General features: G+C 41.1%; 1 protein-coding gene across 1 annotated transcript; it reads left to right on the top strand.

Annotated features, from left to right (window-relative positions):
- Positions 1 to 7311: 7311 nt before the first annotated feature.
- On the top strand, positions 7312 to 25419 carry LOC147701078 (chemerin-like receptor 1). The gene is made up of 2 exons (XM_086928570.1): positions 7312 to 7416; positions 24080 to 25419. The coding sequence occupies exon 2, from the start codon at positions 24101 to 24103 to the stop codon at positions 25286 to 25288; it is 1188 nt and encodes a 395-aa protein (XP_086784696.1). The 5' UTR covers positions 7312 to 7416; positions 24080 to 24100; the 3' UTR covers positions 25289 to 25419.
- The last annotated feature ends 860 nt before the right edge of the window (positions 25420 to 26279 follow it).

Raw genomic sequence — 26279 nt, 5'->3', positions numbered from 1 at the left:
AAACAGCGGCTCAGTGACAGTCGTCCAGTGGTGTCTGTGAGACAGGAGCTACAGTGCGAAGTGGGGCGGTGCTCAATGTGGTGCTGACAGATCATGATGCAGGCTACAGAGCCGGTTGAAGAATAGCGACGGCGTCGGGGAGCCTAGGGCGTCGAGGTGTAGTGAGGGGGTGCAGAGTGCGGTGCCCACAGGTCATGGTGCATGCAGCGTCTCAGACGTGATAGCATCAGTTGTCGTGGGAGACCAGTATTGCAGTGCGAGATGCGACAGAGCCCTCTGCAGTGCCCTCTGGACACAAAGCCAGCAAAGGAGTCAGTGATGGAGTAAGCTGCTTTTTCCCCAACCTTAGATGTTGGTTACGTTATATAGATGATATTTTTTTCATTTGGCATGGAACCCCTCTAGAATTGAAGAAATTTCATGATTGGATTAACATTCAGAACCCCAATCTTAAGTTCACTCTAGTTTCGGATAAATTGAGTATAGATTTCCTAGATATCACCATTAAAGTGACTGAAGAGAACACCCTATATACGACCTTGTTTACCAAACCTACGGCTAAAAACACGCTGCTGAAATATGACAGCTGCCATCCTAAGGCCTTGCGGGATGGTTTGCCCTTTGGGCAGTTTTTGCGTCTTCGCAGAAACTGCACAAGAAGAACTGACTATTTCAAGGAAGCTGGTATATTGAAACAGAAACTACTGGCCCGTGGCTATCCCAACAGGCTTTTGAAACATTCTTTAAAACGGGCCTGGTATAATAATCGGGAATCACTATTACAAGTGAAAGCCAAAGCTACAGAACCAAAACTAGTTTGTGTTACAACCTTTGGGACTTCCACGAACTCCATCAAAAAAGTGATTTCTAAGAACTGGTCTCTGCTCTCAGACTTACCTGAATTGACTGATAAGCCACTTTTTGCCTTCAAGAGAGCTAAAAATCTTAGAGATCGACTAGTCCATGCGTACAAGTACAAAAAAGACTCTAACCTTGTGGACAACATGCGACAACTGAGTCCCTTGCAGGGACATTACAAATGTAATCATTGTCTGGCATGCAATACTACTTCTAACATCAAGCAATTTGAGCTCAACAACAAATGCTATAAACTTAGGAATTTTTCGAATTGCAACACGACCAATGTCGTGTACTGCATTGAATGCCCATGTGGCATGAGGTACTTCGGTAAAACAACTCAACCGATTAAAAAAAGAATCCTACAACACCAATCGAGGATTCGCTGTCATACGGAAAATGCTCCACTGGTTGAGCACTTTTCTCTTGCAAACCACACTGAGAATGATTTTCATTGGTGGGTTGTAGAAGTCATTAAACCCAACATTCGTCAACCGAATGTAGATCACCTATTAACTATCAAAGAGCAACGCTGGATTTGCCTAGCCGACTCGGTTAAAAGGGGCCTCAATTCCTACACAGAATGGCACGCGCTTGCGTGCCTTAGTTAAAAATTTAAAAATAAAAGTAGCAAGCAAACTTGAACTGCTGGATATGTCCTCCGTATGAAGATTAGGAATGTCTGTTTAATTAATGCTTGTGTAGGGCTGAATATAAACCTTTTTGTGATCGTTTCTGTCATCTTTAAATCAGAATTCCGTTGTAACATTAACTCCCCCCCTTGTTTTTCCGACTAGTTTAGATTTATTCCCATTCCAATATGGCCCCCATCTTTTTACCTCACGAATTGTCCACTGTTAGTTTCTGGCATTGTTACCAGTCCCAAAATGGCGGTCTTTTTTGAACGCGAATAACACCCGATTTCCTCACTATTTAACTACTTTTACATGCCCGCTACTTGACTAGACTCTGAATCATCTTGGTTGCTCTATAAATTTAACAGTTAAGCGTCAGAGAGCAATTTTCTTGTATTTTTTCGCATTTGAATCACTTCCGGGTCGGCCAGTATAAACATTCCCGGCCATTGGTTCAGTCTGTGTATTGCGACGAACCGAAGTGGATTTCTCCGTATTGCTGGAGTTTTTGAGAAAGTAAGTACACCCAGTAGCTAGACGCGAGGCTTTGCGCTTTAAATCAGTATTGCTAGTTACATCAAATTTTTTCCCTTTAAATCAATCCGTGATTTTTAATGCTCTCAATCTTTACTTAAAAATCGTTGAGCCCCGTTACTATTTCTACTCACTTAGCACTCGAATTTTCAACCACTGCGCAAAGTCTCCTTTTTCTAACAGCGATTTTTTCGAAAATGTAGACTAGTTATATTTAGTATTCCTACGCGTTTCCAATGTCCTAATATGAATTAATCCCATTGGTTCCAGATAAAACAGTGCACTAGTTGGCCTGGACTTACCAATACATTTGAAATGCGTGGGCTTACCTCCGCCTAGTTAAAAGGTAATTGTTATTTAATTCACTTGAATTCAATGTACCATCGGTCTCTGTCATGTAGACTGATTGGATCCTTTTTCTCCCTATAGATTGCCCCACAGACCGCCTGAACACTTTAATGCGGCCCTTTCTAAACACTCTCCGGTATGACATTGATGCTTATTTATGCCTAGAGCGTGAGTTCAATGCTCAATGTTGTGACATAAGAATATGATTTAAGATGACAAACTCGAGTGTATATATAAATTTTGTGTTGTGTCATTAACCTGTCCACTGATTATAAATATAATAAATGTAATTTTGTTCTTAGGTATAGAATATTTGTTCTGAATTAATTTGTAGCGCGCCTACAAAATAATTGCCTATTCAAGACATTGTTGTTCTGCCTATATGAGGTACCCAATATTAGGTGCATTTTAAGAAGTATGTCTTCTGATCATCTGTGCAAATGCCCTGAAATAGATGTCCTGATGCAAATGGAAGAATATACATGTTAAAGGGTTTCCATCATGATATACATTAAGGCTAAGTCTTTCACAAATTCTTTGCTGATGATTCTCCAAGTAAAGATTATAAACTGTTTTTTAACTGAAATTATTCATCGATGTTGGATTGAATGTACTATCCAGGTTGTTATACCTAAATATCCGCATTATCTTGCACTCAGTCATATTGACTGTTTATATGATTTTTTAACTGTATAAAAGTATCACCGGGAAGGGGTTGATACTTTTCTTTATATTTTTTACAATTTTCTTGTATACAGAGCTTTTGTAGGGTTGACAAAATTGTTAATTGATTTAATTTTTAATAGGTTTATAATAATAATTGATTTTTTTATATAGGGAGTTGTTTACAGCATTGAAACATAACATCGTCCTGATGATGGTCTTATTGATGAACACAACCAAGACCGAAACGTCGACATCTAGTTATCATCTCCTTTAATGCTGTCATCTGACGCCATCTGACAACCACGTTTTATTGTTTAATCTGGGTTGTTTGCTTGAACCATTTGGAGCTGATACTTAGGGTTATGAATTATAGAGAAATTGATTGTCTTTCTTAGTTCATGACTCTTTTTGCTTGAATTGACTTATGTTTCCATCCCTTGTCATTTTTACTAAGTAAAGATTTATTTCAGAACAAACCCACTTTCTCTAGCTCTCTTTTTTATCTTTACCTTCCTTGCATTTATGTTGCTTTGAAACAGATCTGATATCCTGTGGATACAATAGGGTGGAAATTGTTAAACCACTCGCCAACTAAGAGTCAACGTCTTTGAAACAAGTCCCTTGTAGCATCTTATGTTTTGAAATATTTTCCCCTCTGTAGCAACTGAATCCTACGGTTCCAGACACAGTGCCCAGAGGTGAGTGAAGTCTTTATTGTCTATGGGGCTTTGTGAACAGAAGGTAAGCTCAGTTATAAGCCTTTGGAGATACTCAGCCACAAGTTAGAGAAAGCTCAGTCCAGTCCTTTCACTGCCCAAGGCAGAAGCAGCAACTGCAGGCCAACCTAACCAAGCGACAACACAGCAAAGGGGCAGTACACCTCCTAGCAGCTCTCTCAGCGCTTCTTCTCAGCAGGTTCCTTGATTCGAGTGAGTTCTAAAGTTTTGGGGTCTGGGCCCCAATGTTCATACTCAAACTTCCTTTGTTCTCTTGTGGCAGAGAATGCCTATGCTCACAAAAACCAGTTCTGTCCTCTCTGGCCCAACTTCCTGGAAGGAGGTGGGGACAGTATCGTCCAAGGCCCATTCAGGTGTAAGGAAATCTCCTCCCACTATTCTGAGTGCAACCCTGGTCTATTAAACCCAGCCCTGACTCATCCAGGAAAGGCAGGGCACACCTCGAGTTGTTTTCTGAAGGGAATGCACATCCCCAGTCCCTGTCACTCCAAAGCCAGACAGTCAATCCACAAACCCAGAAGAAGCACACAGGATGGCTAAGCAAGAACATACATACTCTCCAAAAGTGGTATTTTCAAACACAGAACTCAAAAATCATCTTTACTAAAAGGTGCATTTTTACATTCTGAGCCCCAGCCATACTAAACTCCATTTTCCCTTCTCGTTCCAATGGGAAGTTATGCTTATAAGATGTTATAAGTAAACTCTCATTCTATCCTATGGGACAGATAGCCTTTCCATAGTGAAAAAATGAAATGCACTGTAATTCACTACCAGGACATGTCACACACACCAGTACATGTCCTACCTTTAACTTACACAGAACCCTGCCCACAGGGGTAGCTTGGGCCTATCCTAGGGTTGACTTATATGTAGGAAAAGGGCAGATTAGGGCCTTGCAAGTGACTGCACAGGGGTAGCTTGTGCCTATCCTAGGGTTGACTTATATGTAGGAAAGGGACAGATTAGGGCCTGGCAAGTGACTGCACTTACCAGGTCAACATGGCAATTACAGACTGCGCACAGACACTACCAGTGGCAGGTCTGAGAACCCTTTTCAGGGCTGCTTGTCTGGGTGCTGCAGTCCCACTGGCAGCATTTGATTTACAGGCCCTGGCACTCTCAGTGCACTTTACTAGTGACTTATTAGTAAATCAAAGATGCCAATCATGGAATCACCAATCCATAACACAACTTACAGTAAGAGCACTTGCACTTTAACACTGAACAGCAGTGAAAAAGTGTACAAAGAGTCTAAACCAAAAAAAACAGAGTCAAAACCGGGAGGTGAGACGGGAAAAAGACAGGGGAAACATGTCAAAAGATTCCAGGTCTAACATTCTCTTCGACAAGGATTGTGACTATTTCTTGTGCTGTGTAGCTACCTCCAACAGCGAGTAACTCCATCTAGCTGATTTTGAATGCTTCTCTCCTGTGCGCCTTGACTGTGTATTAGTTTGACATCCTGTACCTTTTCCTAATGATTTCCTAACCTGTGTATTACCTGGACCTCGTGTGCCTCTTCTTGAATGCCTCTCTAATCTGCTTCCTAATTGTGTATCAGCTGGAAACCTGTACATCCTCTTGAATGTTGCTCTCCCATGCTTCATGACTGAGTATTAGCTGGATAGTCTGTACCACTTCTTGAATTACACTCTTCCACGCTTCTTCATTCTCTCATGCTTCTGGACTGTGTAATAGACGAACATTCTGTACCTTTTCTTGAGTGTCACTATCCGACACTTCTTGACTGTGTATTAGTTGGCCATATTGTACTTCCTCCATGCTTCTGGACTGCATGTTAGCTGGACATCCCTTCCCTCCTCTTAAAATACACTTTCCTACACTGGACTGTGTATTGGCTAGACCTCCTGTACCTCTTCCTGAGTGCTTCTCTCCTGCACTTCTGGCCTATATAGTGCCTAGACATCCTGCACTGCCTCTTGAATGCTGCTCTCCTACACTCATGAACTATGTTCTGGCTGGGTATCCTGTTTCTTTTCTTGAATGTCTCTTCAATACCTCTTTTCTGCTCTTCTGGACTGCATATTAGCTAGACATCCTGTACCTCTTCTTGAAAGCTGCTTTCCCACACTTCTGGAATATGTATTACCTGAAAATCCTGTACCTCTTCATAAATACCAGCTCCTCTCTCGTCTGGATTGTGTATTAACTGGAAATCACGTACCTCTTCTTCAATGCTGCTTTCTCACACTTCTGAACTCTGTATCAGATAGACATCCTGTACCCCTTTGTGAATTCCACTCACTCTCACTTCTGAACTGTGTATTGACTGAAACTCCTGTACATCTTCTTGAATGCTGCTCTCCCACAAATCTGGTCTGTGAATTAGCTGGATCTCTTGTACCTTCTCTTGAGTGCTTTTCTACTTCATGTCTGGACAGTGTATTCGCTGGAAATCCTGCACCACCTCTTGAATGCTGGTCTCCTGCACTTCCGACCTGTGTACTGGCTGGATAGTCTGGTCCTCTTTTTGAATGTCTCTTGAATACCTCTTCCCTGCACTTCTGGACTGCATATTAGCTGGACATTGTGTACCTCTGCTTGAAAGCTCCTTTCCCACACTTCTGGACTAAGTATTAGCTGGTCATCCTGTACCTCTTCTTCAATGTCACTCTCCGGCACTTCTGGACTGTGTGTTGGCTGAAGCTCTTGTACCTCTTCCTGAATGCTGATCTCCAGTGCTTCAGGACAATGTTTTAGTTGGACATCCTGTCCATCCTCGTGAATGCCACTCTCAAGTGCTTCTGGACGGTATATTAGCTTGAAATCCTTCACCTTCACTTGAATGTTGCTCTTCTGCACTTTTGGGCTGGGTATTGGCCGGGGATTCCATATCCACACACTTATTGATGCCTCCCACATTCTGTATAATGCAATACATTTACTGTCTAAACAGTTGATTTATTTGTAAATTTGAATCTATCACAATTATACATCATTTGTAAACCATGTTCAGAGAGAAAATGTTCAAAGCAATGACACCATTCACTTGGGGATATGCAGCCCAGAAGAGCAGAAGTGGAAACATAATTCTCATTCTTAAATACTTTAAAAGGGAGTCGCAATGTTATGTATCAAATGAGGTAGTAACTGATTCTCAAAGCCTTTCTGTGCCCTTGGACAGGCTGCTGTGTTTGGTCTCCATGGCAAATAAGCACTCACAAAACTATAGGTAAGGAGGATAACTGAACAGGCTAACCAGACCTTTTGCTGTTGCCAGTGCTTGTTTTATTGTGATAGAAAGCATGCACTATATACATTGTATCACGTTCTACTGTTGCAGGGTTGCTGCTTGTCTTCCTCTACCACCATGACAACATTTCGTAATCCGAAATATACAAAATTCTCTTCTGGACAATTTTTGAAGATTTAGAGTTAAGAAGAACAAGAAAAATGAATGTCATGTCCGTTGGCTTTTCAGGGAAACCAGAAGAGATAGGGGAGTGACAATCAATGGTTCAATCTCGCTGCAACTTCCCCTTCGTGTCTCTTGGCTGCAAAATCTGATATCATATGAGGCCCAGAGGGCATCGCTTCCTCACACACCGAGCACAGAACCAAAGGGAGGGTCACTGTGGGCTCCAGAGAGAGTGCAGCACAAGGCACAAGCAAAGGTGAGTGAAAGAGGGTCAGAAGTAACGGAGGGGGAGGGTATACAGAAGGGTGCGAAGAAGGCGGGGGAATAGAGAAAGCGACAGGGAGTGGGCATGAAACATAGGAGAGGTTACAGGGAGGTGTGCAAATAAGGAAAGAGAGAAATGAAGGTGAAGAGAGAGTTACAAAGAGAGAGGGGATGGAGTAGAAAAGTGTGCAAAAAGATGAGGAAGAAAAAAAGAGCTAGAGAGTGAAGAGGAAAGGTATAAAGAGCTGTGCAACATAGGGAAAGAGAATAAAGTGAAAACACTGTCACCAGAAGGAAGAGCATGGGCTGCTAAGAAGCGAAGAGAACAAAGCAAGCAAAGTGTCAGAGCAGCGGGGGAGAATGGAGATGATATGAAGAGGTATGAAAAGAGGTGCAAATAGGAGGCGTATACAAAGGGGTGCAACTAAAAGAAACAGAAATTAAGTGAAAACGTGGGAAAAGATGAGAGAGGTGTGTTTAAAAAGGTGCACATATGGAGAGAGAATACAAAAAATTGGGAGCTGGAAGGAAGGAAGCGAAATGGTGTAAGAGTGTGGAGGAATGAAAGACATGACACGCTGACAGGAAGAGTGAGTGAAAAAAGACTTTAGAGTGGTGTGGGAAGAAAGAATCAAGAGAAGAAACAAAGGGGCATACATACAAGGCACTGACAAGCGTGGAGCTGTGGCAAATTTTCTAGCGTCATGCTCTGCCATTTCCAAAACGCAGGGGTGCACCCTATGTACCGTATGTGCGTTTTCCCTAGCGTTGGCACTAAAAATAGCTGCCTAACGTCAACACAGACACCCTTGTGCCATAGTGCAAGGGTGTCTGCCTGGCAGGGAATATTTGTTTATGTGCAGTAAGGTGTCCCTTCCTGCACATAATCAATAATGGTGATTTGCTACTTCTATGGGCCTCATTTACAAGGTTTTGCCATAGGGCAGCACTGCGAGCCTTCTTGCTGCACTGCCCTACGGCTAAAGAAAAGGGTTGAAATGCGCCGTGTCTATCAGATATGGCCATTCCTGTCCTTTTCCCCTTCGCTGGTGCACCGTGGAGTGCCATTTGCCACCTCAGGCCCCCTTGCACCATGGTGCAAGGGGCCTCTGTTGCAGGGATGATTGTTTTTGTGCTGGAAGGGACAAGAGGCTTTAGCCTCTTTCTACGTGTGGTGTAGAATGCAGCACATTAGAAAAAGGAGAAACAAGGAGAAATAAAGGCATTTCTCCTAGTTGCGCTTCCGTATGCCTCCCCTGGGGTGGCGTAGGGTTTTGATGCATTTCCAGCCTAATGGAATCTTGAAAATCTGGGAATGTGTCAAATACCATGGGTGTTACCTTGGAACACGGTACACCCACCGTAATGTCCATGGCACACCTCCCTATCGCAGGGTGAGGCAACGCAGCAACTTGCCCCAGTTCATAGCTGCATGGCCATGTAAAGTTGTGCAGGGTGGCTTAACATGACCTTGTAGCTATGACCCTATAGTGTGCTCCGCCAGACCATCATTAAAAGTTACTTTCTGGTGGCGCACAGGGCCTTGTAAATGAGGCCCTATGTGTGCTCTATTCTGAAGCACACATAAAAGTAGCACATCTCCATTATTTATATATTATTTATGTGCAGGAAGGGACACCTTCCTGCACATAAACAGTCATGAACTGCACTTTGCTCTGTCTATGTGTGCTGCAGAATAGAGCACACATCGAAAAAGCAAAAACGAGGGGAAATAAAAGTAGTTCTCAAGGTTGCACCATTCTAGACCTGCTTTTGAATGGTGGTAGTTTTTGGTGCTGCCTCAGATTTACACCTCCTTGTAAATCTGGGGTAATGTCAAAAGGCAATGGGTGTTGCAGTGGATGCCCACAGCAACTACCATTGCACCCCCGTTTCACGAAAATACCAGTGTGAAAGGATACCATATTTACAAAGTGGCATTAACCACAAAAAGGGAAAGAACCCCAATGCCACTCTGCAAATAGGGTGCAGGGCATTGCGCCAGTGGAACGTCAATAAAAAAGGGATGTTCCAGTGGTGTAATCCCTTTGTAAATATGACCCCAAGTAAGGGAGACCAAAGCTGTAACACGAATGTTGATATTGACATTTATTGAATGAAGGGAACAAAAACTCAAAAGCCCTCACTTGCAATATTTTGGCAAAGGGCAGCTCCTTACTGCTGCACTGCCCTACATCAAAAGAAAAGGGAAGGAATGTGTTACATTATCTCTGGTGGTGTTTCTTTAAAGATTGGAATGTTAATACATTCATGATCTGAGCCAGAATGTTGTCCTGACACTTGAATCACAGCTGTTCTTGTGTGAACATCTTGGAGTCGTTTTCCTGCTAATAAACTTCAAAAAGCAACTCTGTTCTGCTGTGATTTTCTACTTTCAAAAGTGACGACGAGGGAAGAAACACCAGAGATAATGTAACACATCTTCTCTTCTAAAAATTAATTTAAAAAAATAAATAAATAAATAAATATATACATAATATATAATACAATCAAGAACATAACATATAATCATAGAATTTGATAGTTACAACATATAATCATTGAGCTTGACAGGCTTTACAGTAATCCTTCCAGATAATGTCCTTGAACAAGGGACATCTCTCTTGATTGAATTGGAAAAAGTTTGTTGAACGTTGTTAGGAGATGTCTCTGTTGACACAGGAGGAATAGTATGAGAATTAGATGACACAACATTTGGATTGGGTTTGGCTGTAGAAATATCGCTGTTTCTGTTTAACCATAACTTTCGTTTCAACTCATTGCATAAAACAATGTTACCCAAATTCCATTTGCGACCATCATCTAACAGCACACAATTTCCCATAACCTCAAACACCTTCTTTGGATGAGACCACTTAGAAGAACCATCCTTTGACAAACCAAAACGAGACGATCTCACAAGATCACCTATATGAAAAGGTCTTTCCAATTTCTTGGTTCTATTGTTGTGTCTATCCACATATTTCTGTTGGTAAACATGCATTCTATCATTTAGACTCTCTTTATGAATAATCAATCAATCAATCAGTGACACTTATATAGCGCGCTAACTACCCGTAGGGTCTCAAGGCGCTGGGGGGGGGGGGGGGAGGGGTGCCGCTACTGCTCGAACAGCCAGGTCTTCAGCTTCTTCCTGAAGGTGAGGTGATCTTGGGTCAGGCGCAGGTCGGTCGGGAGGGAGTTCCAGGTCTTGGCGGCCAGGTAGGAGAAGGACCTTCCTCCCGTAGTCGCTCTTCGGATGCGGGGGACGGCGGCGAGGGCGTGGTTGGCTGATCGGAGGTGGCGATTGGGAGCGTAGAAGTTGATTCGGCTGTTGAGGTAGCTCGGACCCTGGTCGTGTAGGGCTTTGTGTGCGTGGGTGAGAATAAGACTTTTAGAAGTTTTGAGCATCCATGCAGGGGTTACTCTATTACCCGCAGAACGTCCCTTAAGAAGATGGAAAGGTGATATCAAGGTTGCAGAATGTGGGGTATTGCGATAACTCCAAATCATATCTTTAACCGCAACTTTACAATCGGCAGCTTCAACCATGGCCAATTGTATGCATTCCTTCAGCACACGGTTGAATCTCTCAACCATACCATTCTCTCTTGGAGAATAAACTGCAGTAGTAATGTGTTTCACACCACACAAGCGTAGATATCCTTGAAATTCACTAGCTACAAATTGTGGACCATTGTCTGTGGTGATGGTTTCAGGAAAACCCTCCCTATGGAACAATTCGTCACAAAAATTGACAATATTGGAAGCTTTGATCTCCTTCACAAACGCTACTTCAGGCCATTTACTGTAATAATCCATTAAGACGATGGCGAATTTCCCAGCAATGTTACCAATGCTAAACGGACCGCAAATGTCCATAGCTAATCTTTGCCATGGTTTGTCTGGAAACACAACTGAACTAATGTTAGATTCTTGGGAAACATGAGATTTATCACTACAAGTGCATGCTGAACAATTCCTCACACGCCTTTCCACATCTTTATCCATACCAGGCCACCAAAAATCACACCTGCACCTTCTTTTCATGCCAGACATTCCTGAATGTCCCACATGAACTAGGTCTAACAATCTATCCCGTAAACTAGACGGTACCACAAGTTTGTCTGCTCTCCTGACAATACCCGTTTCTACGTTATAAGATAGTTCTGGCCACACAGTTTTATATTCAGAGAGTTCACAATCACTCCATGAGAAATTATTGCACGGTGAGGTTAACCGTTCAATTACTTCCTTCAAAATAAGGTCATCTTGAACTGCTTTTTTCCACTCTACCTCATCAATTGCACCATTACAAACTTCTTGTACAGTGGCTATTGACCATTCCAATATGACTTGCTAGAAGACCATCTTCTAGCAAGTCACAAAGTTTTAACAAGCAATTGTGTTTCAGATGTGGAAATACAAGACATACTTCAGAAAATTCTTTGTGTCCCGCATCAAATGTAACATGTTTCAAATGTAACAAGACTGGTCATTTTGCGAAAATGTGTAGATCTGACAATCCTAATGCTTGGAAAAATTCTGTTAACTTTATTGATCAATCTAATTATTCTGATAGTGATACTGGCATTGAAGTCATGGCTATTTGGAATTAAGTTAACCAAGTTGATGATGAAATTCAACCTCCCAAATGTGAAGTTATGATCAATAGTCACATGTTATTTCTTTGGGCTGATTCCTGTTCATTATATACCATTATTGACAAAACATGTGGGAGGCTTGTGGCAAACCTAGTCTTACTTGTTCTCAAAGAACTCCTGTAGGTTATTTAGGTATCAAATTACCTGTTATTGGATGTTTTGAATCTGAAATTATTTTTAAAGACAGGAACACTTCAGGTACTGTTTATGTCGTAGAAAAAGGAAGAGCCTTATTAGGATGGAAATTGGATTGGAGCAGGGAGGATTGGAGTGCGATGGATTGGAGTGGGGCTGATTGGAGTGGGCAAATTGGGAAGGGCAGCTTGGTTTGGATTGGAGTGGGCAGATTGTTTTGGACTGTGTGGGGTAGACTGGAGTAGGGAAGAATGGAGTGGGACACATTGGATTCAGGGTCGTAATGTCAGTGGTGTGTTTGGAGTGTTAACGCCCCTTAGTAAAATGTATTGTGTAGTAAATATTTGGGTGCAAGTGCATTTAGTCAGGTATGGTAAGGTGACTATTGGATTTTACCTGGGATTTTCACATGCACACAGATAAAGACCAACACACATGCTCTCTTTCTTGCCTCTGTTTTGAAGATCTTAAAAATGTTGGTCAGTTTGAAAAATATTGTATTTTAAGTTCTTCTAATGCACACATCCACTTCTGCTCCTCATATAATATATTTTCAAAAGATAACCCTCATGCTTGTTGGTAAATTTAAAGTTCACACCCCTTTAATCTTACTGGCCAAGCTACGACCGATTGGAGTAGGGCAAATTGTTTTAGACTGGAGTTGGGCAGATTAGAGTGTGGCAGATTGGAGTGGGCACATTGTTTTGGATTGGAGTAGGGCAGAGTTGAGTGTGGCGGATTAGAGTGGGGCAGATTGGAGTGGGGCAGACTGTTTTTGATTGGAGTGGGGCAGATTGATTTGGATTGGAGTGGGGCAGATTGGAGTGTGACAGATTGTTTTGGATGGAGTGGGGCGGATTGTTTGGGATAGAATGAGGCAGACTGTTTTGAATTGGAGTGGGGCAGATTTTTTAGACTGTAAAGGGCAGATTGTTTTGGATTGGAGTGGACAGACTGCTTTGGATTGGTGGGGAGATTGAAGTGGGGCAGATTCTAAAGAAGAGTGCCACGCAGGCCAACAAATGGAAACCATTCATTCAAGGAAACTTTATTTAGGTATAAATACCATAAAAAATATACTAAAAACAGTTAAAAACAGAATACGACTAGATGACAATTAATACAAAAGTGATTTCTAAAACATTTTCCAAATGGGCACAATTAAGCGTAATTCATACATGTGGAAATCCAGTTAAAATAATATGTATAGTAGGTATTATATATAGAAAAAGAATACAGTAAAAAACCTTTAGCTGACATTCCAATCGTGTGCCACCAGGGCGTTGCACCAGAATATATGTATGTACCCTTATACTCATTCAACAAGGTTTCTGCGCTTGTGCCACATGGCTGCAAGATATTGCGAGACAGCAAATACAATAACTTCGGTTGTGTCATACTTTAGCACTCTGAGTGCATGCGTACAATGACGAAAGCCCAGATTTTTACACAGGGGTACGAGCAAATTCCTCCTCAGTTTGTTATACACCGGGCAGAAAAAGATGACATGGAGCTCAGTTTCGGTCTCACAGTTGCAGGCTGGGCAATTCTTCAGAGCAAGGGGTGACCACTTGCTAGTGAAAACTCAAAGGGGTAGAACACCGTGCCTCAGCTGGACATACAATTTCTTAGCTAATTTCAGGTATATGACATCTAAAAGGGGCTCGAAGTAGTAATGGTTTTTCACATGCAGAAAAGAGGCAGTAACAGAGCCAATTTGAGGATTACACCGTGCTGCATTAAGTTTGTCAGAGCGGTAGATAGTCGCAAGCATAGATCATGAGATGGCTTTGCATTCCCTCTCTGGATCAGCCCATAGAGCAGGAACGCCTAGCCTCATAAGCTTGTTCTTAATAAAATCAAGCCAAGGAATTTTCAGAGCACAAGGGTGAGTCAGTATTTCTTTAAGTTCCTGCCTGTAGTTTATCAATTCTGGTGTCACCCAGAGCCTACGCCAGAACCTAAGAGATTTTAGTGCTAGCTCTTCAGCAATTGATCTGATCCCCAGGTCCAGCCTTAGCCTTAGGGGAAGGAGCGGAGTACTAGCTGGGAGTCCTAAAAGCTGTCTTAAAAATGTATTTTCTATCCTGGTGATTTTAGACCTGTTACAATGTTCCCAGAGTTCTCCCCCATACATGATGGCACCCCTAGCTTGTGATTTGTAGACTTCCAACGGAGGGCCAACAGGTTTGTTAGTGGACTTATTGGATAGTTTGAGAATTCCTCCAGATAGTTGAGCCAGTTTGAGTTGCGATTTGGTTTGCTGGGGACCCCACGACAAGCTCTTGTTAATGATAACCCCCAGATAGACAAAGGCGTCTACCCTTTCGAGTCTTGTCGTCCCTAGAATTGGGATCGTCGAGTTGTTCTAGGGGGATTAAAGATCATGAATTTGGTTTTAAGGGAATCGATCTCCAGTCCCCGGATGGTACAGAATTCTTCAAAGCCATCCAATGTTCGTTGTATACCCATCGGAGACTTAGAAAGTAAGAGGGTATCGTCGGCGAACATAATGGCAGGCACCCTGTCGCCGGCTAACTTAGGAGCATTATTGTCCTGTACTCCATTAAGTTGCGCGGTAATCCCATTGACAAAGAGGCAGAACAGGGTCAGTGCAAGCACGCAGCCCTGCCTTACCCCCAACAAGCAGACTTCGAGCCCATTTTGGATACAAGAGTATCTCTCAAGTGCAAATGCATGCTTTTACAGTTTTGACCCTAAAAAGGGGCAGAATAAAGAGAGAAAATTAAAAATTGAGAATGAGCAGTGTCTGTTGTAATATTGCAGTGTGAGTTGCGATGTACAGTGCATAGTGTGGTCTGCTCTATATGACATATTGTATACTGTTTTTTAGTTGTGCTATAGTTGTGCAATGTCTGCTTGTGTTGCGTAGCAACAAAATCCTAATATTAGCAAGAGACTATATATTTTGTTTTATTTTATTTCAAAATATGTTTTGTGCAGATCTCACGCTACCCTTTGGCTGATTCCTTGCACCAGCCATAGATAAGTGGAAGTTTGCATTTGCCAGGATGATTTTCTAACTATAGCGGTGTTTTCCTAGTGCATGTCTACTGACCATGTGTCTGTTGAGGTCAGAAAAGTAACCTGTATTGGTTAATGGTGTAGGTTTTCTTCGCCCCTGACTCTTAATCAGTGAACACAGATACATACAAACTCACTCACAAATATATTGTATATGCACATGCACAGAATATAATAAACTACTTATTTCCATTGTTACTACACAGCACGTCTCTTGAGAGTGATATGTGCAAAATCTACAAGTTATCTGTGACTATTACACTTCTGTGACCCGGCCATCGAGGAAGTATTTCACTTCTTTCTTCGACAATGAGGCAATATGAGTGGTGTAATCATAGTAAGCATGTAAAAACAACTGCCATACACTGATTTGTCTATAAGTATTTACAAAACAGATATTGTGAGTACCCAAGTGTTAGAGTCATCCTTTCACCCTGTTCACCCCCATCTTTTGCTGAATTTTATTGGTGGTTACCGACTCTGACTGTAGCCTGGGCTCTGCTAACTAGGTATATGTGTAAAAAAAAGTGCATATAATAGGGTACACTTACATTGGCAATGACAGATGCTATATGTTTCTAGTAGCTAATAGGGCCAGGGGGTGCAATTTACCTATAAGTCTCTAGTATTTAATAGGGCATGAAGGTTTAGAGGCCAGGCAGATGTCCTGCACGTTAATGTGTGTGCTGCTGTCCTTTTAACGGCAGTCCTGCCGTGCAGACTGTCTTTAAAAGGGTACACAGACAAAATATCGATTTTTAAATATCGATATGCAAAAATATCGAAGTTTAAATATCGAAATACAAAAATATCGAAGGTAAGTAATATCGATAGTCTAAATATCGATATTGGTATGATATCAGTAATATCGAAGTTGTAAATATCGATGTTAATAATATCGAAATTAATAACTTTGATGTTACTAATATCAATTTTTAAATAAATTTAGTGTATATTATATTGTATTTATTATGTTTTATTATTTATTTTTAATGTTATTTTATTAAATATTGTCTTTTACTACTGTAGCGGGTTGTGGGTTTATAGGGGAATAGGGTGGGAAGTAATTTAATTATGTTAAATTAATTATTAATTAGTAGGAATTATTAATTAAGTAATTGAGAATTAATTTTTTATTATTTTTAATTAATTTATTAATTGATAAATATGTTCTGTAGCGGGTTATGGGTTTATAGGGGAATAGGGTGGGAAGTAATTTAATAATAATTAATTAATTGATATATGTTTGTACATATTTTAATTATTAATTAATTGGTAATTAATTTCTATTAATTAGTTAATTAATTATTATAATTTTTTAACATATTTATAATTATTAATTCGTTTGTAATTAATTATTATTAATTATTTAATTACATTAATTATAGTGATTTTTTATATATATAATTTATTGTTATTCTTAATTAATTAATTGTGCAAAATAATATTAATTATTAAATTAAATTAATTACAGCAAATGTGCTAATATATTTACTTTATTGTTATTGTTAATTAATAATTAATTGGTAATTAAATAATATTAATTATTTTGGGTACAGGGGTATTTTTAAGGTTCAGGGTCAGTTTTCAGTTCATGGGTACAGGGGTATTTTTAGGGTTCAGGGTCAGTTTTCAGTTTTTGGGTAAAGGGGTTTTTTAGGGTTCAGGGTCAGTTTGCAGTTCATGGGTAAAGGGGTATTTTTAGGGTTCAGGGTCAGTTTTCAGTTCATGGGTACAGGGGTATTTTTAGGGTTCACGGTCAGTTTTCAGTTCATGGGTAAAGGGGTATTTATAGGGTTCAGGGTCAGTTTTCAGTTTTTGGGTAAAGGGGTATTTTTAGGGTTCAGGGTCAGTTTTCAGTTCATGGGTAAAGGGGTATTTTTAGGGTTCAGGGTCAGTTTTCAGTTTTTGGGTAAAGGGGTATTTTTAGGGGTCAGGGTCAGTTTTCAGTTTTTGGGTAAAGGGGTATTTTTAGGGTTTAGGGTCAGTTTTGGGTTTTTGGGATACAGGGATATTTTTTGGGTTCAGGGTCAGTTTTGGGTTTTTGGGTAAAGGGGTATTTTTAGGGTTCAGGGTCAGTTTTGTGTTTTTGGGGTACAGTCGTACAGGGTAAAAATAAAATAAATTTAAATTAAATCAATTAAATGAAATAAAAAAATATAAAATTACATTTAATTATTAAGATTTTACTTTATTTTAAATTTATATGTATTAGTTTTAATTTTTTAATTATGTTTTAATATTTTTATTTAATATTTGTAACATTATATGTATTTTATAATTATTTTTACATTATTATTAATACATTTAAAAAAACGATATTTTTAATTACGATATTTTTGTACTACGATATTATTTTTTCGATATTTTTGTACTTACCTTGTTAGGGATAGGATTCCGATATTTTTGACTTCGATATTTTTGTCCCGATATTTTTGTATTTCGATATTTTTTATTTCGATATTTAGTCAGACATTCCTTTAAAAGTACAATCTCACGATTGATATTGACAGACCCTATAAGTCCCTAGTATGTAATAGGGCTTGGTGGTTCAAACTACCTTTAAGTCCCTAATATATAATAGGGCATGGAGGTTTAGAGGTCCAACAGGCCTGTCTTTAAAAGTAAATTGTTATCCAAATTTGACTTAAGTGGTATGGGCACTTTAAACGTAATAGTTTACCTTCTTTTTACATATTAGGCACCCCACAGGTCCCCCCCCCCCAAGGCGTACCAGGGGTGGGGGGCATGTAACTATAAGTAGGAACCCCTATGCAAGATGTTTTATATGCCCTGGTAAGGGACAAACTGCCAATATTATTTTCTCCATAGGTTAACATTGCAATATGTTATTTAGGTATAACTATTGCTAGGAAAGGAGTAAATGTCATTCAAAGACTTAAAAGATTGGTGTTGATGAATCCAACATCTTGCCACTGTTGAATGTATCTAAACTAGTGCAGAAGAGAAGTTATAGAACTTTTTCTCCTCAAAGCCAAAATCCAGCCTTGAGACCCTCACAAGTGAGTAGGGGTGGTTTATAAGACTCTGATTGATTGATTGATTGATAGTGGTCTCTGCTGGTTGGTCAGCATTCATTTCCTGAGCCTCCTCCATACAACGGTGCCCCACTAGAACCCGCAGTTCTCCTGTCTCCTTCCTGCAGCATATGGGCAACTCGAATTCCCAGGTTGGTCATCCTTAACAGGCTTAGCCAAACTGCTATGATTAGGTAATAAGCGTTCTTGCTAGTGCAGAGGTTATCTTCTGTAGAGTGCACTGATGCTGCAAAGGATAGGTCATAAAGAGAGGGCTTAGAGTATCAAAATGAGCTCAAAGAGAGAGCAGATCAGTAAGGGAAGCTAGTATAAATTAAAGTGGTCCCAGTGTATTAACGGCTTTCTCATGGAAGGGAAAAACACAAATAAAGAAAATATTCAACAGTATCAAAATGAAAGTAAAAACAGTGATTTTCGACCAATGTTATTTAATCACATTGGGAGTAGGCTTTTCATGTAGATAGAAATTCATGGGAAAACAACCAAACAAGGTATTGAATTCGAATAAGTGGTTCCCAGAAAGGGGGGAGGGAGTGTAAGATGGTAAGTGATGGGAGAGAAAGTTTTGTGGTGGTGACAAATATCACAAATAGTTTTGGTATATAATGATTATATACCGGATGGTCAAAGTCACAACATTGTATACATATTTGCCATATAACACAAGAGGTCACAGTGTATTCATCACTGTCTACTGGGTATTGGCAGGTGTTCTAAAGTCGACGTTTCAACCCCTTTTCCGTAGGTATCTTGAACCTTACTAGCGCGGTCTTCATTAGGACAAGTGTAAAGTGATAGGGGCTAGGGACACCATAAGTGTTGCGGCAGATGGGCAAGGGGTTTCTCTCACAGTCCAATCATGGAGAAGAGGGGCTCCAAGGCTCTCCAAAGTACAGTCTATCGGTAGGAGTGAGGCGTCACTGAATGTACGTCTGCGATGTGCACAGTTCCAAGTAGTTGTAAGATTTCTTCTCTGTTGGGCTGAGTAGTCCAGAAAAATCAGTATAAATGAGATTAAGCCTGAATCAATCAAAGGAAGTACACGGAATGAATCAGATTAATACTGTAGGTTTTGCATGTTGGATCATCCAAGCTCTGGTTCTGCAGCTTTTCTGTAATTAGTGTCACCATGGTAGTTCTCCCTTTCACACTGGTCAGGCTGACTAGCACCGAAGCTTTCAAGTCCCGCGTGGTCAGTTTCCCTCACCCATTCCTAGTCCTGTGCAATGTCAATTTATGCTTCCATATTTCACAAACTCCGGTTTAGTTTCTCAGGAAGCATTCATTTCCTGAGCCTCCTCCATACAACGGTGCCCCACTAGAACCCGCAGTTCTCCTGTCTCCTTCCTGCAGCATATGGGCAACTCGAATTCCCAGGTTGGTCATCCTTAACAGGCTTAGCCAAACTGCTATGATTAGGTAATAAGCGTTCTGGCTAGTGGAGAGGTTAACTTCTGTAGAGTGCACTGATGCTGCAAAGGATCGGTCATAAAGAGAGGGCTTAGAGTATCAAAATGAGCTCAAAGAGAGAGCAGATCAGTAAGGGAAGCTAGGCATACCCAACCCCACATCCTGTACCCCAGCTAGATGACAAGCATAGAAAAGGATTTTGTAGCGTTCAGGGGGAGGAGCTCTTATGGAAATGAGCCACACTGTGGGTAATTTTAGCCAGCTATTCTCACTCCTCGGAGAGAGATCATCAATGTTGGATTCTGGGAGTGCAGTGCTTTGTGGTATAAGAAGATGCCACGCTTTGGAGCAAGATGTCATGCTTTTGAGTGGCACCCAGCATCTCATTGGACAGAGGTGTCTACCTGCTTGTTGCCACAGTACACTGAATAAATGTGTGAGAGATACATAGTCTCTCAGATCTGGTGCCTGAAACTACAAGGAGAAGGACTGCCCTGCTGAACTCTAGATCTGCACCCAAAGGCCTGCACTCTGAATGACTGTGCCTGCTGCACAATCTGTTACTACAACCCTGGGGACTGTGCCTTGCTTCAAGAAGGACTACGGAGTGGACTCTGTGCAAGCTACAGGTTAACAGAGCCCAACTGCATCATCTCCACCAAGAGCCCCCATCCTAACATGTGACTAGTGGACTTTTTAAGGGTTTTACAAGGTGCATTGTGGGAATTATAGTCCAGACATACCAGAGACCATGTAGGTGATTCAAGACTATTTGACTGGTGCTTAGGACAAATGGAACCTATAAGGATACCTTCAGGAAGCACCTCCTGAAGTTTGGAGAACTTAATAGAATATTTATGAAAAGGCTCCATGAGGTGACCGACCTGACATCAAGAATCAAGTCGACTACCTTCAACTGTGACCTGGTCTCGATTTCAGGTACTTCCCACTGAAAGCTCCAGAGCTCCAGACTTCCAGGATTTGACTGGTGTCTTGTAGAAGGTCAAGCTGGTGACCCCTTATCAAATCTGGCCTGTTCTGGAGGTAACCTGTTGCCCGGGGCCTCCCACTTATTGTATCCGACAAGGGCTCAATTGCGTTTGGCCTCAAACTTTGGCTTTGTCCTGGTCAAGCGCAACCAGATGGCCAAAAGTGGCACTTACTGTTTGTAAGCACTACACAGTAGTTAATCTTTAGAAAATCATATCTCCTGTTCACTACATTGTATTATTGCTATTTTGGTGTCATTTTAAAGATAAACATATTTCCTATCATTTTGTTATAAACTATTCTGTGTTGTGTCTTACTTATTTGGTGTATTGGTGTTTTTGAATGCTTTACATACCTGTCTCCTAAGTTAGGTATGACAGTTCATTGTGAGCTAACAAGAGACTAATTTACTGGAACCTTTACTGGACCTTACTCTGGGGTGATGGCCTTATTGCCCGTGGTAAGCACATACGTAACCCTGCCAAGAACCCACTTTCCAACACCAAGTCAATGCTACCTCTTGGTATTGGCGTCAGAAGGATGAAAGGCTGGGTTTCCACAACAGGCGTGCAAACTATGACCTACAGTCTTGCAGCATTTTTTAGCACTCTAAAGAAAGAATGTGAAGATTTTCCAAAACCACAGTATACATTTTGTCTAAAAAAGAAGAATAAAATGTGAGGTAGAGTCTAAAGAAGCTCGCCTTCAGGACATACCCAAGACCAGTGAATTGTCAAAGTTCTACAAACCTAAAATCAATCATCATAATAATGGTAACATCTGCATTTGTTATTGTTATTTAATAATTTCCAACAATGTTTGAACTCACCTTAATTTAGAAATAGTCACTGCCAAATTTGGGGGGAAACACAGGGACCTGGACATTATTTTGTTGTGTGAGTGTGTGTTTGGGCCCTAGACACCATTCACTGGAGGGACAGTCAAACAAATTCTGGAACAGGCATGGTGCTGACTGTACTGAATAGGGTAAAGCAGGCCAACACAGCTGCAGTTTTAGACAGCCACAATGCAGCCTAAAATGTATCAGACCCCAGGATAATAGGAGTTCCTGAGGCTGCATTGCCGCCTTGGGAAACCCCAAACTATGCACTTTCATATTTTGATATCAGTATCTTTTGTCTGCATCTTCCCAGGCCTGTTTTCCTAGGAAAACATGATTTTTCAATCATATATATGTTCTGTTGTCAATCCAAGCTCTCAAATATTCATCCATGTTCTTTTCAGTATTCATTACCTTCTTCATTGATCAACTCCTTATTCCTCTAGAATGTCACAATTAGTTTTAGTTACTATTTTTAACTAGGGTCGTGCAAAATTAAAACTGTGCAGCTGGAATTTTGCATTATGAAAAATTTCTGAATGTATGCAACAACTTCACATTGTGTAATTACACCATCTTTCAGAACAAATGTATTGTGTGGGAATGACTCAAAAATCCAGAACATGGGTGGCTGTTGATCACAGCAATTGTGTTTTTCTTAAAAATAGAGGTGAGGCCATATTTTGTACTAAACTATACCTATAAATGACAGAGTTTGCAGAGATTGTCCCGTTGCGCTCAGATTGCGGAGTTCTTAATATCTCAGAAAAGTGACATGGAGCAAAGTGTTTTCTCTCGCGTGGCTCGCCAATGATACGTTGGCAAGTACGAATGAGAGAAATAGAATTCTAGCCTACCTCCTTGTGAGATTTCTGAACAAGGGCAGTCATGGCATGTTGCTAATGCTTGCGTTGAGGAAGCTGCTGCATGCGTTCCGGAAGCTGCCCCTTGCGTTGCGGAAGCTGCTGCTTGGATTGAAAATCTACTCAAGTGGCAGAAACAAGCAGCACTCTCTGGCATTACAGCGTGGGAGAAACTCTTGGAGACAAAAATCAGGGTTAACAGCGTGACATACTGGACTCTGACGTTTACAGAACTCCACGTATTGCTGTGGAGTTTTTTCGCCACTTTGCAGTGCTCCACGGAACGTGATTCCGCAAACTCCACCCAAGCCTAATATTTACATGAAATTTTGCATAATCTTCCCAAAATGTAACCTAATCAGGCAAAAGCAAATTAGACTAATTTCACTGCCCCTTACATTTAACTCATCAAATCTCCAGTTGGAATTGCAATGATCAATCCATGGTCATGACTCATTACACTTGATGTTTGCATGACATGGTGCAAAGAACCCACCATGATGTCCTAACTATTTTTTAAGTTCAAAGGTCCTCTAAAATATGGTAGAAGCTCTCAAAGCTGTACTTGTGTTAACCTAGATAAGTGAACGTGGAAAACAGACAAAAATGATGACTCCTTAAGCCTCTTTTCAAGAAGTACCTGCTGCATCATAATGTACAGACATTGACAAAAGCTTATTTACTGAGTTCTATGAAAACATTTATGAGCAGTAGGTAAAGTTTTCAGCTGTAAAACTTATTAGTGATAATTGTGAGTAGCTCCTCAGTACTTGATATAATAAATGCACTTACGGTTGCTGCCAGTTGCCTTTCAAATTCAATTTATTTTTCTATAATGGGCAAGTGCCAATATGGCAAACAAAAAGCTGTTGGTGCTCCTACAGTACTGGGCATATTTATGACATTAGTGGTGGAGGACAGCGCAGCAAGTCACCTTGCTGTGCTGCCCTGCAGCACAGGGAAAGGAAAGAAATGTGCAGGTGCTGTTTTGGCAACCCAGTGCTAACGCAGATCCCTTGCACCATGGTGCAAGGATGCCTGTGTTTATTTTATTTTATTTATTTATAATTACATTTGTTAAGCGCGCAGCTACCCGGAGGTTTCCCGGCGCTAAGGCAAACTGAACGGTATAGAGGGTGGGGAGGTTTTTTAGTCAAGTTCTCCTTCCTCCACAAAGGAAATACTGGGAGGCTTTATCCTCTACTTCAATGTGTGCTGCACATCGAAAGAAGAATAAAAAAAAGGCAAAATACACATATTTCTACTCGCCATGCTTCCCCTGGGAGGCATATCTTTTTGGAGGATTCCAAGGTTTACCAGTTTTGGTAAATCATCTGATAATGCATCAAAAACCGTAAGAGTTGCATGTTGGGAACACCCACTGCAATGCTCATGAATGCCACACTTGCACAGAGTAATGCAGCATAGTGATTTGCACTGCGTTGCATTACTCCATATTTTTTAAACCATTCAAAGCCACACACTGTGGCTTTGCGTGAATTAAAAAAGATGACGTAGAGGTTTGTGTCACTCATGTACGATGTTGAATGGTGCAAGCATGATGCAAAGATCTCTTAAATATGCCCATAAGTGTTTCAAGGTATTTTTCTCCCATCCTAAAATTAACTACATTATTTGTACTTTTCAGGAAACAAAGCAACTGGAAAAGATGAAGATTACAACCTTATCAGTGTCCCAGATGAAATCCAAATTGACACCATCCTTCAGCGACTCATGGGTCTTCCAACAGTTAACCACATTAGACTATGACGATTATATTGATGACAACTTCGGAGATGAAAACCCGCCACAGAATCAGACAGTGCACCTCTTTTCCCTGCTACTTAACTCAATCTCTTTCTTCTTGGGGGTGACGGGCAATGGCCTGGTGATCTGGATAACAGGCTTCAAGATGAAGAGGACGGCCAACACCGTGTGGTTCCTGAACCTTGCGATTGCCGACTTCATATTTACCTTCTCCTTGCCCCTTAGCATCACCTACATCGCCTTGGGCTTCCACTGGCCATTTGGGACCTTTGCATGCAAGCTCAGCAGCACAGTTCTTTTTCTCAACATGTTTGCAAGTGTTTTCTTTCTAAGCGTGATCAGTGTTGATCGCTGTGTTGCAGTAACAAAGCCTGTGTGGTCGCGGAACCACAGGACACCAAGGCTTGCCTCATTGGTAGCCTGTGTTGCTTGGGCTTCTGCTCTGGTGGTCAGTTTGCCATACTTCTTCTTCCGGACCACTGATCCTGCTGAGCCGAATGGAACCATTATACATTGCTACAACAATTATGGACTGACGGATAACTCCAACAGTCACATTCAAAGTGTCCAGGGGCAGCAAACACACCAACGTGTCATTTTAGCAAGGTTCTTGCTTGGGTTTCTCTTCCCTTTCTCAATAATTGTCATATGTTACACTATTATTGCCCTGAGATTAAATAGGAACCGTATGAAAACGTCTAGCAAACCTTTCAAAATCATCATGGCTGTTATCATGTGCTTCTTTCTCTGCTGGCTCCCATACCACATCTTCTCCTTCCTAGAGTTATCTGCAAATTTCAATACGGGTGTAGACAACAGAGTACGGATCATTGGGGGGCCAATTGTCTCCAGCCTCTCCTACTTCAACAGTTGTATCAACCCCATATTGTATGTCTTCATGGGTCAGGACTTTAAGGAGAAGTTATGCATGTCCATCCTCAAGGTGTTCCAAAATGCCTTCACTGAGGATAGCGTGGAGGATAATCCAGATGGTGCTACCAAATCCAAATCCACCTCTTTGGGGAAATCAACGAATCTTCAAACTAGTACATTCAGTGGGGGAGCTGGCCAAGAAGACTCTGTTGTATAGGGGCTTTAGGAACCCATTGTGACATGCATGAGGTTACGAACACACATTCAAATTAACATGGCCAACTGTGGTTAGTGGGAATAATGCAATCTCAGTTGTGGGAACCAACTGAATAAAAAAAATTGAAATGTTGCAAAGTGTTTATGGTTGAGTATTATCAGACTTTTTTTTATAGATTACATATCTTGTGGACATTTCATAGTCTCCACTTCCACTGCAGGGAGCAGAGCAACTACCAAAGAAAAAAAAAGTACCTAGTGCTCAGATAGCTCCCATTGCTTCCATTTGGAATCTATCCTTTGGTGTTTGCATCAAGAATAGTGTTAGCACCGTGTTCAGGTGTTGGAAGGATGCTTTATTAACAAATGAGTCGAAAACATGCACCTTTAAAGGACCCATACATTTATACAAGACTCACATGGAATGTGCAGTAGGTTGTAGCAACCAAGGGAGACAGCAGCAATTCATTTTAGGGACTCATAAACCACGTCCTGTCCTAGGAACAAAGTGAAAGGAGAAGGGGGCGGTGCCTTTCTCAGTGTGAGCCAGACAGGAGTGTGTTCAGAAGAGAGCAAAGGAAACCTTCCACCTTTATGGTCCATGCACGATTGCTAGACAGCACCTGGTTTGTAGAAGAACTAATACAATGTTAAATACGTTGACTGGCATGGCTAAATGATGCTGGTGAGATGTATTTATGGTAGCTATGGCGCTGGTGGTGCTAAGTGCAACCATCTTTGTTGATGTATCTCAACTCAAAAACCTTCTTCTCCACAAATTCCCTCATGTTCACTCTGCCGCCAGGGCCCCTCAACTCTTCATAGCCCTTCTCTCACATGAATATTTTTTATAGCACTACTCAAAGTGGTATAGGGTGTCACAGCACGCACATCACACACACATTATACAAAGCCAATGAATCATATGTGTACATACACAAGACCACTGACTCATTGTCAGTGAAATTGCTCTCCCAGACTCGCAGCTCCAC

The sequence above is a fragment of the Lissotriton vulgaris genome, chromosome 7, assembly GCF_964263255.1.
Source record: "Lissotriton vulgaris chromosome 7, aLisVul1.2, whole genome shotgun sequence".
Classification (NCBI taxonomy): Eukaryota; Metazoa; Chordata; class Amphibia; order Caudata; family Salamandridae; genus Lissotriton; species Lissotriton vulgaris.
The sequence above is the reverse complement of the archived record's forward strand: the minus strand, read 5'-3'. Positions and strand labels throughout refer to the sequence as shown.

What these genes read in the sequence shown, in the direction of transcription:
- LOC147701078 (XM_086928570.1), top strand. Translation starts at nt 24,101, where the DNA reads ATGAAGATTACAACCTTATCAGTGTCCCAGATGAAATCCAAATTGACA.